A 13,062-nucleotide genomic window follows, 5' to 3' on the forward strand; every position below is an offset into this window, starting at 1 on the left:
TGAATTTCCAGAGCTGATTCTTGTTGGCATCCATTTTACATTTGTGATGCTAATAATGAGTGGGAACCTGATGTTAACAATTTGTAGCTATTTGCTTTTATAAGCCTTTTCAGACAGTTTTAGCACAGAAACACACTTCCCTCGGGTTTCTGATTGTGGGGCACTGGAGCTGTGGCAGCGTAAACGCAGCCTTAGCCTAGCAAGGCAGCCGAGCAAAGCACCAGCCTCCTCTAGCTTGTGCCTACAAAAAGAAAAGAAGTGGGACCACATAATACCTGGGCATTTTTACTTCCACTGAGAAATGGAGAGTTCTGTGCAGGCACCCAGCTGGTGTTTCGGGAGGGCAAATTTCATTCCCAAAACCCCCTGTGTGCTCAGGGGCAAGAACTGTCCCTTCTGGACCACAGGAAGCACCTGCCTTTGCTCTGGGACCAGGCTGCTGTGAAGCTGTCCCCCAAAACCACTCACTCTTTCCGTAACGTTGAATAAGAGTCATGGCAAGCTGCCATGGCCACCCATGGCAGATCCTCTGAAATTCAGGTCCAAGGGGAAACACATTTACAGCTCTGTGTTTCTTCTAACCCACGATCCCGAAACTGCTGCCTCCAGTTCACAAGCCAGATTTGGTTCTTGGTTTTGTCATAGGTTACTCAAAACTTGTGTAGCCTGAATAACTGCCCCTTGTGCAGGATTTCAGGAATATACTGTGCAAGCTCATAACTTCAAAGAGGAGGCGAGGCAGAGATGACCGAACCAGGTCCTCTTCTCTGCAAACTCCACGTGGTGCCCAGCCCTGTGTTTGCCTTGGGGCAGTTTGGCAAGTTCACACCCCAAAATCAGACATGGTGACGTCCCACAGCATAGCTGGGCATGGCCCATTTATCCCTAAAACTCCTCCTTGGTTTGAGATGTGCACCCAAAAACCTGGAGCTAATGCTTCCCAGTGGCATGTTCACCTCAGCTAGGAGCAAGTCAGATGCAGGCAGAAATACAAATGAATCCATAATATTGACATTAATTTCCTTTCTTTCCCATGACAAAATGAACCATCCATTTTACTCCACGTGAGAGAAAAATGAAAAATGGATACAATTCAGTACAAATAAGAGATACGATCAAGGAAAATATGATTCCCTTCACCATAGGAAACACTGGATGAAATTCTTTGACTAGTGTTAAAGTGAGAGAACAAGTCAGATAATCAGAATGGTTCCCCTGATCCTAAAAAAAATCTATTAAGCATTAGTGTTTCTATAAACCTGAGGAAAGAGGAAATCTCAGCAGACAATTACTTGAGTCCACTGTTTAAGAAGGGCAATGGGACTCAAACGGTATACAGAGCATTTACTTCTTTTGCTTTTTTTTTTAATGAAGAAATCTAATTAAAATGATAGGAATTTCCTGGGGAAAATTTTCAGCCTATTCATTTTGTAAGATCCTTTGTACAATAAAAGATATTTGAAGTCCTTGAATTTTTACCCTTTAGCCACCTTTAATCTAATTTCTAATCTCTTAATGGCCTTGAGTTCTGAATACTTTAAATTATTAAATATCTTTGGGAATTATGGTTTGTATATCTGACCATTAAAAAAAATATCAATCTCATAAATAAAAAACCATTTATGTCAAATTAAACCATCAGGGTGGTAAGGCATATACTTGAAAGTAAAAACATTTGCCTTGGAAATACTAATTTAAAATACCTGTGCTTTCAAGCAGGTTGATGGAGGTGATTATGAGAAATGAGAAAATAAAGAGAAACAGACACAGACCCTGAAATAAGTCTCACTGTCACTGTCACCTCTTTATTGTGGGGATAGCTTCTGCCAGTCAACATGTAGCAACAGCCAACTCCAAGGACTGAGCAGCTGCTTATTACAAAAACAGGACATACAGACCCAGTTCAGCACACCTCAGACACAGCACCTGGTCATGTTTGTGCCTCTGTGCCACTGCAGCACCAAGTAAAATGGGTCAGCAGGGATTTATGTTAATTTCTGGCTGCATCCTCAAATCCATAGAGTTTTTCCCACAGAACCCTAGACAGTGGTGGGTTTCTTCCCACAACACTTACCCTTGATGGCCTGGAGACCTCCTTCTCTCCCAGAGCCCCATAAGTCTCTTCAGACTCATCCTATCACCCAAGCTTCACGGTGCCACCAAAGCCTCCAGGTCTTGATGCCCATTCCCGATTCTCTTTGGACAGCTCCTGCCCTGACAGGAACAGCAAACCTTGCATTTGGTAGAAATCAGTTCAGACAAGACTGAGAAGGCAAAAAGACTCTGGGGAAAAGTGGATACAGGGCAGTCTTCCTTGGCAAGGAACAAATCCCATGTCTCTGCTCAAGGACTGTAGCAATTTGCCTTATACATTGACCCAAGAAGTGAAATAAAATACTGCCTAGCAATACAGGTAAGGGATCCAAACCAGATGCTTGTAGTATGTGCTGAGAACTGTGGACAGAGGAGATCAGTTCTTACCAAAAAGGGAAACAACCCCTCCCTAAACTGTGTTTAGCAGGAAATATTTCTTAACAAAACACAAGCTTTCTTGACTTGAAATAAATGTGTGTTTTTTTTCAGATTTTGCTGTTGTTGATGTTTTATTCAAGGGCTTATTAGGTCCCAGTGTTAATTACTGTTAGTTTTCCACTTGTTTTCATCATCCTTGCCCTAAAAGGACTTGTTTTTATGGCCAGCACCTCAAACAAAATCTTCAAAGATGAATTATTTTCCCTGAGTTCAGGGCAGAATTTCGACTTATCATTATTGAGAATTTTGCATGTTTTTTAGAGACCCTAGCAGAAGATCCATGATGTGGCTTGGAAATCCAGCCACAGTATCCAGTATCTATCACTTGTAGCTGCACTAAAGTCTGGCTTCATGTAAATGAAGCTAGTGCCTACTCTTACCTTTGTTTTTTTGTTGCTTCATGCCAGCTAGATAAAAACATAAAATGGGGATAGAATGAGTGGAGAATATTTTCTGTTCTCTTTATAAAAACTGAGGGCATGTGAAGATTTACTTACCCAAGGTGCTCAACATATCCATGCTGGAGATTGGATCTAACCCTGCCACCGCTACTCAGGCTGAATAGCGCTCTGCTCCAGGAGCTGTCCTATTGATTAAATAGCCACAAAAAGCATATTAACACTCTTCAGATGATTTGTTTTGCAGTAGCAGCTGTGATTGCCAGTCATTAACCAGGACTCTAGGGAGTTTTGGTTTTGGCAGCATAGCATTGCCAAACAAGAGAGCAGCCCCTTCTCTGTGAGCCAGCAAGTGCTGTGTGCCCAAACTTACTCCTTGGGGCTGGCACCTCTCCATGTCCATGGATGTGTGGAGAACTCAGGTCAAAGTAGAAACGTCTCCTGGGTTCAGGCTTGTGCTTCAGGCTTAAAATCATTCCTGTGTTTTCATTTTTTCTTTGAATATTGGATTTTACTATATATCCACTTTTACATGTACTGCATAACAAATGGAGAGTTATCTAATAGAGACATGTAAGTAAATATATATTTAATTTTAAAAAAAAACCTCAGTAATTCTTAATGCCTTATATGCACTAGAGTAATTATAAAACATGAGTTAGGCCATAATTCTGCAGCTCAGCATCTGTGCAGAAGCCTATCCCATATGTTTTACATAAAAGGCCTGACTCATGCAGGTGTGACTGCAAGATGAGGGCCACTGAACAGAAAGATGAAAACATCTGAAAGGCTTTGGTTAAGGTATTTTGGCTGAGACACTCTAGTTTAAGAAGGTCAGCACAAAAAGTCATTCAGCTCTTTGACTTCTTACCCTAGAAAGAGAGAATAACAATAAAATCAGGCAGCAATAAATACAGAGCAATTTTTTTTTTAAAAAAAACCCTTTATGTAGCACATGTCCTGACTATAGAATTCATTTCTGTAATAGGTCATCAAGTTAAATACCATGGCTGGACAACTTTATCATTGCTCATAATGGGCCAAATCCTCCTGACTTTAGCCAAGTCGACACTCTTCAGTAAGACTGAAATAAGAATATTTGCATGAGTAAAATGGTGGGATATAGCACAGTATTTATGCAAGTGCTACATTCAATGAGAAAAATATAAAGGTAGTCAGATATCATGCTTCAACATACCAGTTGTTTACTGAGGCAACGCAGCAAACTTCCTTTAATTGTTCTGCAATTCATCAGAAGCACTGCCAAGGGGTACTGACCACTGCTAACATAGTGGACTACAGATGCTTTATTGATGCTCTAGGTGCTCTAGGTACAAATTACTCTAGAAAACTATAAGGATCATGGTGTAGTCTGTAATTACAAACTATAGGACATTATATGGCTTTATATATGGGCATTCAGAACTTATTATTTCCCCTCTTCCCACCCATGAGGAACTTTTCAACAGGAGAATGGTGTTATAAATTACATGCCAGGTTTCATTTTGATCTTGGCTATTTTAAGCCTTCCAAAATACTAGTTTCTAATTAAAATTCTGACACACTTTTCCAACAACAACAACAAAAACAACCCCACGTATACAGATCCTGCATACCTTTCAAATCTTTCATAAAGAAAAGAAAGGGAAAAAAAAGAGTCAACGCTAATATGCAAGTGACAGTTATTGCTGCAGTGGCTTCAGGTAACGAAGCCTCCTTAGAAGCCAACTGCGCCATCCATGAGCTGGCAGGGACACGGCACAAGAGCCACATTTTGGACAGCTGCAGCACTGGAGCCTCTCTTCTCATTAAAAACAAGTTTCTATTGCTGATAAATGACAAACAAGACCTTGAAAGTGAGGGGCAGGTGTGAATAACGCTGCGCCAGGTGACTGCAGGGACACTCGGGCTTCTAGGCAGGACTGTTGCAAGGGGCTGCATTTTCACACACCGGATGGGGAGTGCCTGCGTGGCCACTGTGCCACTGGTGTTGCTGCTCCGTGGCCAAGGGAAGCCTCTTTTTTCTCACTTACAGATATTAAATGTCAGCGTCAGCGGCTGGCGTTGTGCAGCCAGCACGGTTGGAGGGAACATCTATGGAAACATCTATGTGGCCTCAGGCTCAGAGGGGGAAACCGAGGGAATGCAAATGTGAGTGAGCGAAACCCTGAGCAGGAAAACACCCTTCAGTCAGACTTTTCCTCTGCTTATTCTGTAGCTTAGCGAGGGCTGCCGCCTCCTCCGAGTGGTGGCTCCTAGCAAGGGAGCCGGAGAAGGCACCCGCAGGAGCCTTGGGGGCGGAGGTGGGGGGAATCCTTGGGATGGATGCTGTGACATGAGAATCGCCCCCAGGCCAAACTCTCCCTGCCTGAGGACAGTACAACCTGGGGGGACATGCCAAGGAGGAGATGCTCCATGTTGTTCCCCACACAGGCGAGGGATGGTGGTCCCCACAGGTACCCTATATTCCCCGGGCTGCGACTCCTGGTGGGGAGGGAGGGGCAGGCAGAGGAGTGTTGCATGGGGCCCTCTCTCCCTCAGGACTGCCAGGCTCCTGCCCTGATTCCGACAGTTATTTCTGCAGTTTTCCTCATCCTCCCACGCCCTGTTACCAGCCTGGGAGAGACAGCAGCCTGAACCTGAGGCCAGGGCTTCCAACCCGAGTGCCTCCCCGACCTCCCCACCCCTTTGACACTGGGGATTTTCTCCAAAAAAAGAAAAAAGGGAAAAGAAAAAAAAAAAAAAAAAGAAACCTTTCCAGCCCATTCAGAGTTTCTCCTCTCGGGAAGGTAGGGGGAGGGGAGAGAAAAAAAAAAGGGGGGGAAAAAAAAGAAAAACCGCCCCTCAGCGCTCACCAGCGCACCCCGGCTGGCTTCGCCGCCCTCCTCACGTGCCCCCTCCCTCGCTGCCCCGGTGTCCCCCGCCGCCGCGAGCAGCAGCAGCCGCAGCAGCAGCAGCAGCAGCAGCAACAGCAGCGGCAGCAGGTGCTCGGCGCTGCCACCGCCGCGTTCCCCGCGCCCTCCCCGCGGGAGGCACCTTGCGACTCATCCCGCCTTCCCCCCTCTCCTCCTCCTCCTTCCTCCCGCCCCGGGCGGCCCTCGCGTGTCGCTTTCCATTGCACTTGGAGATATTTTCGGGTGGCGGGAGCCGCCTCGTCATTTCCGCCAGGAGAAAAAGCCCCGCGCGCCGCAGCCGCGGGCGCGGAGAGGCGCGGAGCCGCCGCGCTCACCAAGGCCAGCGCGGCCGCCAGGACCCGCCGCGGGGCGCGCAGCCGCCGCCGCCGCCCGCGCGGGGCTTCGCGGGGGCGGGAGCGCCGGAGCGAGCAGCCGCCTCCTCCCCCTTCCACCTCCTTGTCCTCCTCCTCCTCCTCCCTGCCGAGCCGGCAACATGAACTGAAATCCCGGGAGACGCAGCAGAGGCGGCGAGCGGAGCGGAGCGGCGCGGAGCGGCGCGGCGGCCAGCGGGGATTTAGCGGCTTCTTCTCCCCCCTCGTCGGGGCAGCGGCGCGGCCCGGCCCGGCGGAGCGCCCCACGGCCCGGCACGGCTCGGAACGGCCCGCGCAGCCCCGCGCAGTCCCGCGCAGCCCCATGGCCCTCATCATGGAGCCCGTGAGCAAGTGGTCGCCGAGCCAGGTCGTGGACTGGATGAAAGGTGAGCGGCAACGCGCGGGCCCGCATCGCCCCTCCGCAGGTGCGGGCACCCCGCGCCCACTCCCCATCCTCCTCCTCCTCCCCGCGTGGAGCACCGCCATCTCCCCGCGCATTTTGTCCGCGCATTTTTTTTTTTTTTTTTTTTTGAGGCGAGGGGAAAGGATAGGGGAGCCCATCGAGTCCGTGCTGCCGGGCGAGGCTGCAGCGCCCGGCGCAGCCTGCGCGGGCTCTGGGTCCCCCCGTTCGCCCGTGGGGGCGGCTGGCGACCCCCGACGGCTGCAGAGCCGGGGGGAACCTCCTCGAAGGTGGGGGATGTCCCCGGGCGCTGTCGGTGCGGAAAGGGGCCGTTTTCCCCCCAAAACGAGGGGGCGGGCGCAGGGATTCCCCCCGAGATAAAAGTTGAGGGCGGCGTGTGCGTCTGGGCAGGGAGCGACACGCGTGGCCGCGGCGTCGCGGTGCGGGGAGGTGCGGGGCGGCCGGGCCGGAGCCCGCACCCATCCCTGGTCCCCTGTTCAGGGCGAAGGAGCCAGGTCCCCCTCGATCCCGGAGGTCGCTGTTTGCCTGAAACTGGGAGCTTGCATTGGAGCAGTTCATACAGCTCCTGGTGCCTCACCTGCCCTCTTCTCCTTTCCCCCAAGGAAAGCGCAACGGGAATAAAAATTACACTTTGGGGAATATTTTCCTCTTATTCTGCAGACACAGGCGTGGCTTTAAAACTGTAATTTAAAAAGTTTTATGCATCTAGATACATACATACACACATGCATATCTCTATATTACCTCTAATCTAGGCTGCAGCTGTGTTCAGAATAAATCACCATCCAGTATTATATATCTCCTTATAAAGATAGAATGACCGGATGGATGCAACTTTTTGAACAACTGCTACATTGTGGGAGTTCTTTGCAACATACTGCACGCTACTAATGTGACAGTTTCATCATCCTTAAAATTTCAGGCGTATGGCATATGTTTTCAGTTATTCCATCCTGGCATTTCTGGCCATCGAGTTATAATTATGGTTGGTAATGTAGAGAGTTTTGTTGCTTTTGAAGCATCCTCAATCCATAGAACTAAAAAAATAAATAAAAAGAGTGATGGTTCATCTTCTAAGAAATTTGCTGTCTTAAATAAAAGGCTACAAATGATCAGTGTTAAAAGTGCTAGAATGTTTTATTGCAGCTATTTAGCTTCTAGCATTTTTACTTCTAAAAAAAGATTGTGTAGGAGTTATTTCAAATCAATGTCTGAGATACCACCCCCATGTTTCAGGAATGCAGGAAAACTAATGAATTTGCAGATACTGTATTTTAAAAACCCTACAAAAATGTAATAAATTTTTTTCATAAATGACAAATGAAATATGTTACGTTCTCTTTGATATATTGCATCCATGAAAAAGTCAATTATTTAAAAAAGAGCTCGCTAGATAAAATGCAGTATTAAAATTATGAGACTTTTGACTCTTTGCAGTCGGAAACTTGTAGGTTTGCAGATCTGTTTTAAAAATAATTATCTGAACTTAAGGAAAAATAATAGCAGTCACTCCTGATTTTTTGTTCATTATAAAACTTGCTTTCAAACATTCAAGCTGCCTATTTTGGTGAGAATGCTCAGTTGCTTCTCTAAACTCCCATTTTTAGTGAACAAACAAATATATATTGTTTAAAGCTTCTATTTCTTCATTTTATATGCAGAATTACAGATGAGACTTCATTTAGAGTGACAGGAAAAGAGCTAAAGCACCTGCCTTTGACTAGAACTGCTCAAGGAGGAATATCTGGATAGCTTCAAAAATTGAGCCTAGAAATCCGTAAGATCAGCAGTGGTGTGCAGCTCTTGTTCTACCTCATGGATAATACCTTGCTAAGTTTGGAAGGAAAGGCTGTTGTGGATAGGGGCAACTTTATTTTCCTTGCTTATTGCTTGAGATGTTACCAAACATCAGTTTTGACATTCATGCAAAAAGAAGGTCCTTCCGCTGCTCTAAACACACAATTTCCCCCAAACTACCTTACGAAAAATCTCAGAAATAGCTGATGTGTTTTTTAAATTATAAGATGCATCCAAGATGGATAAATGAGTAAAACATGAGCATATATTTCTTGAGAAAACTTTGGGGTGAGTGCATTACTGGTCTTTGCATTAATGGCAGTCAATCCTTATTTGCATAAATTACATTAAACTGCTGGAATATTTTGCTGAGTTGCAGGGGTTATTTTACTGAATTTTAAATTCTGAACTTGGTTTTAACCTCTTCTTTTAAATAACTGCTACGTTATGTAATGTGTCTGCTAAGAGTAACTCTTTAAAGGCATTCTTCAGAGCAAATTTCCACGTTCAAAGCAATGGCTTTTTTGAAAAGGGAAAATCCTACTGTTTAACATTGTTTACAGTTATCTGAAAGTAAAGGGAAATGAAACACTTTAGATTTTATTGCTCTCAGTGTTTCTGTGATGGTCTTGCTGGTATGACCCGAACACTTGCAATAAAAGGCCCTGTCTGGAATTCTTTATTTAGGTGAAAGAGCCATTACATCAGTGGCGTTTTGTTCAGGGCAATGATAAAGCTTTGGGCCTAAAATTAAAGATGAGAGAAACGAAGATGGGGAAAGCTTTCCAACTTCCAACAGACCGTTACATAAAAGAGCTGAGCTCCGGGTTGGATGGTTGGATAAGGAGCAGGCTCAAGACCTGTGGGTATTCCTTGAGTAAATATAGTCTCTCAAACAGATTTTCACTTCTTAGCTGCTTAATATACACATTTGGCCTGTGATGGTCTATGAACTCTTAACTCTGCCCATATTCAGAGATGTACGTGCAATAGGTTTGGCAAATTAGTGGCTATCTACATTTTTATCCATGCAAATCTATACAATTATAAGTTCCGGAGTAAAGTACCCAATGTTAATCAAAAAAATATAATTGAAATATAAAATATAAAAAATACAAAAAAATAGAGCTTATTTCAACTCTTTTTTGCATATTTTAAAGTGAACCCACCTACAGTGAATTAACTCTCATAGGACTGAAAAAGAAGCAGTTGGATTAGCTCTTCTCTCCCAAGGGATTGCATATTGTATGCGGAGGATAAAATGAATATTGAGGTATATTCAAGCTGTTGTATTACTTTGCTTTTCGTATGCTTGGTACTAATTTTAAAGGCCCTCTATGGATCAGTGAGCTGAAACTATGTCAATCAACTCCTCTGCCTTTCCTTTTGAGGACATATGTGGATTGCACCACAGTGCTGTGAGGAGTTGACATGTTGCATAGGTGATCACCATCAGGCGTCAAGGCTTTCACTCTGTTCTGCAGGGAATATGTCAGATATGTCTCACATTTCTGAGGTCCTCAGAAAACTCAAAGGCAAGATGATTGAAAACATCCTGTTTTTTGGAAAGTGATCGAGTCCTGCATTTTAAACTTCATTTTGTGGGGAGTCATTTTTAAGGGCTGCAGTTTCATAAGGTCTTGATATTTTTAACAATATTCTAGTTTTAGTTCAGTGCCAGTCTCACAGTAGCAGGGTCTGGTAAAAAAAATTGTAGTCCACCTGGAAAAATCAAAATTGCTTTATCTAATGAAGCTTAAATATTTGTTTTCCGTTTGCTAAGTGACACTTCATAGAGTGAATATTTAACGGCTGTTATGGCAGTCATTGAAGAAACTGAAACCTGAGGCATGGGATTGCTCTAAAGGCTTCTAATGCTAAGGAGTGTGGGATTTTTGCTTACATAAAGCCTGTTTACCAGTGTTTAGAAGGGTATATATATTTAGAAGGACTGAGAGAAGAGAATGTGCTAGCAAATTGAAAACAGAGTGGGAAAGTTCCCCAGATAGCTGATTTAATATTGCATGGTTTTAAGAACTGAGTTTCTGTCTACTTGTCATGTACAGAGATTCATGGGCATTTTCAGAACGATACATGTTTGTGTTGGTGTCATCACTGGCTGCCACCAACTGTGCTCGAGTTAGTGTAACTGACATTACATGTTCTTCAAGAAGATGCAAGTGTTTGTGGAAACACTTGGAAATGAAAGTGGCTCCAACACTTTATAGTAATAGTAATAACAACTACAACAACAATAATAATAAAGACATGTTGTTATGGGGACCCTTTTGCACCCACTCCTGCTTGTGCTTGAGCAGAGGATGCTGTGATTTCAGTGGCAGGACGTAGATACCACTAGAGCTCCTCAAGTATAAAGTAGAGCAGGAAGGCTCAGCGAAGGCATCAAACCCTCCTCAGGTCTGGGATCCAGCTTATGGATTTTGGCAAACAACAGTGAGGTTGACTGTATTCAGGGTCACGATTAAGACCTACTTGCAAAGGTTTTTTTTTTTTTTTGCCTTGACTCTAGGTTTCCGTTATGTATAGACTTCAGAAGAGAACTTTTCTAGGATGGACTGTAGTGCCACAAAAATAATGAGTTGACTTACAGTAGGGAGGAGGTACACTCGAATGTATGCATGTACCTCAGTTAAGGCTCTCACATTTCTCTTTCTTCACAGTTTTCAGTAATTTATTGAGTTCAGATGCTCTCTTATGCTGCTTTTCTTGTTCCTCTTTTTTTGTTTTTTTTTTGAGCTGCCTTAATAAACTTGAGAATTAGAAAAAATGTGCAAGTGGCAGAGTTGGCTCTAGGAAACAAAAGATGGATATTTAATAAGTATTAAAAATGCTCCTATTCCAAAATTTTTGTTCCTTTGGAAGGTTGTGTAGATGGCTGATGAGCTGCAGAATAGTCATCAACTTGATGGCCACCCCATCAGTAACAACTCTCTATTTTAGAGCATCTCAGTTTCTGATGAGATGCTTTGGTAGGCTTGCTTATCAGCCGAGAACCAAACTAAAATTGAAACTCTGGTGTGACAGTGCCTAACAACCCTGGTGTTGCCATAGCAAAGACAGTGTTACATAAGCAGGCCCCCTGCAAATAATTCATACAGTCAAATTTGAAACATAACATGAAAATTATTTCCTAAATTAGTGATCTTTCAGGGAGGGAGCTTTCCTTGATGAGATGCTCTCATTCACTACAAAAATTAACGTGCTGGTTGTGAAGCTCTTTTAATGCTGCCCCTTTACACCTTTATTTTGTTTAAACATATTGTTCTGTTTCTGAAACATCTGCTAGTTTAAATATGGCCTCACAATATGTTTTCTCAAGTGCTTTTTTTTTGCACTTCAGTGAAGTTCTATATTCTGATCTTACTCAGGTTTATTTACACACCGCAGTATTAAAGCAATTTACCAATGCTTTTTCTGGTTAATGGTTGTCAAAATTTTTTTTGCAAGGCAGAGATATAGACCAGATCACTCTTCAGATGAGAGTTTTGAAAGGTGCATATGTGTATTTTTAGAGTTTTAGCTGCTAGTTGTCTGTTAGTGCTCTGATAAACTAGGCTCTTTTGTTTGGTAAAGTTTGAACTTGACAAATGGTCCAGCCTTTCTCTCTGATCCTCAGAAGTGTAGATAACCATTTAATCCCAGTAAAGTTGCTGTAGGATTTGGCTGTACTGTATTTCTCAGAGTCAAGTAGTAGTTTTTGTTACTGATTTCAAAAGGATTAGGACAAAGTTGTTTTCTGAGAAAAATGTTTATGCCTGCATTCAAAGGCATGCAGTTAGGAGAAAGATCTCTCTTCAGATTTCTATTCTATATAGTTGCTGTTTCTTTTGCAAGAGGTTACCATTTCTTTGTAAAGTTATAGGATGATTGTATTGATGATCACCATTAGCAAATACTTATCCTGGTTTTACCGGGAGGATAAGCTGGCTTTAGAGTTCTATGTCCAAATAAAACAAAATTATACTAATATCACACAAGTTAGTTTATGTAATGGAGCATAGTGTTGTTGGGAAGCTGAATCGTTATTAAGAGAAATGCTGTAGAAAAAGGTTTCCCAAATATCTTATTTAAAAAAAAATAGTATTCTGGAAGGACTGTGTAATGAAACTCTGAAATACCTTGTTTCCTTCCATCTTTTCAGATGTCTATACTTTTTCTAAAATGATGAAGTACAGAGGTAGCTGTTTCTTCCAAAAAGAAAATGTTCTGAGGCACAGCCTTTTGCCCATGAGGTGCTCAAAATGTAGAAGGACTCTGACTTCCGTGGCCTTGGGACAGCCGGACCGAGCAGGACGCTTGCTCCGGGATTAGAAATTGCTGACTGTCCAGCAGCATGGCTCTGCTTCTCCTGCTAATGCTTTTCTTTTCCTGGAAGCAAAGGGTGATCTGCTGGACCCACAATCTGGAGTGCTATCCCCTCCTGCCGACCTTCCTCCCTCCTCATGGATAAGGGTTAAGAAATGCCTGAGAGAAAGGGATTTTTTCCTACAGCTTTCCAGTGTAGGGAATTAAGCAGCAAATTCCCCAGCGGCGTATATCAAGTCATTTTAAGGTGCTGGAGGATTGAAAATCTAGCCAAATAATGTTTTCTTTGAGAAAATAGCTGTGGACATGATCTTGTAGGGTAT

General features: G+C 43.8%; 1 protein-coding gene across 5 annotated transcripts in view; it reads left to right on the top strand.

Annotated features, from left to right (window-relative positions):
• Nucleotides 1-6,448: 6,448 nt before the first annotated feature.
• The window catches only part of CNKSR2 (connector enhancer of kinase suppressor of Ras 2), a 204,651-nt gene continuing 198,037 nt past the window's right edge, over nt 6,449-13,062 (top strand). For all 5 annotated transcript variants that reach the window (XM_088532747.1, XM_088532748.1, XM_088532749.1 and 2 more), the window contains exon 1: nt 6,449-6,581. In XM_088532747.1, the coding sequence (XP_088388873.1) occupies nt 6,518-6,581 (64 nt within the window). In that variant the 5' untranslated portion in view covers nt 6,449-6,517. The remainder of the gene's footprint in view (nt 6,582-13,062) is intronic.

Source organism: Tinamus guttatus, unplaced genomic scaffold (genome assembly GCF_059628265.1).
Source record: "Tinamus guttatus ecotype Peru unplaced genomic scaffold, ASM5962826v1 Tinamus_guttatus_pri_ptg000470l, whole genome shotgun sequence".
Classification (NCBI taxonomy): domain Eukaryota; kingdom Metazoa; phylum Chordata; class Aves; order Tinamiformes; family Tinamidae; genus Tinamus; species Tinamus guttatus.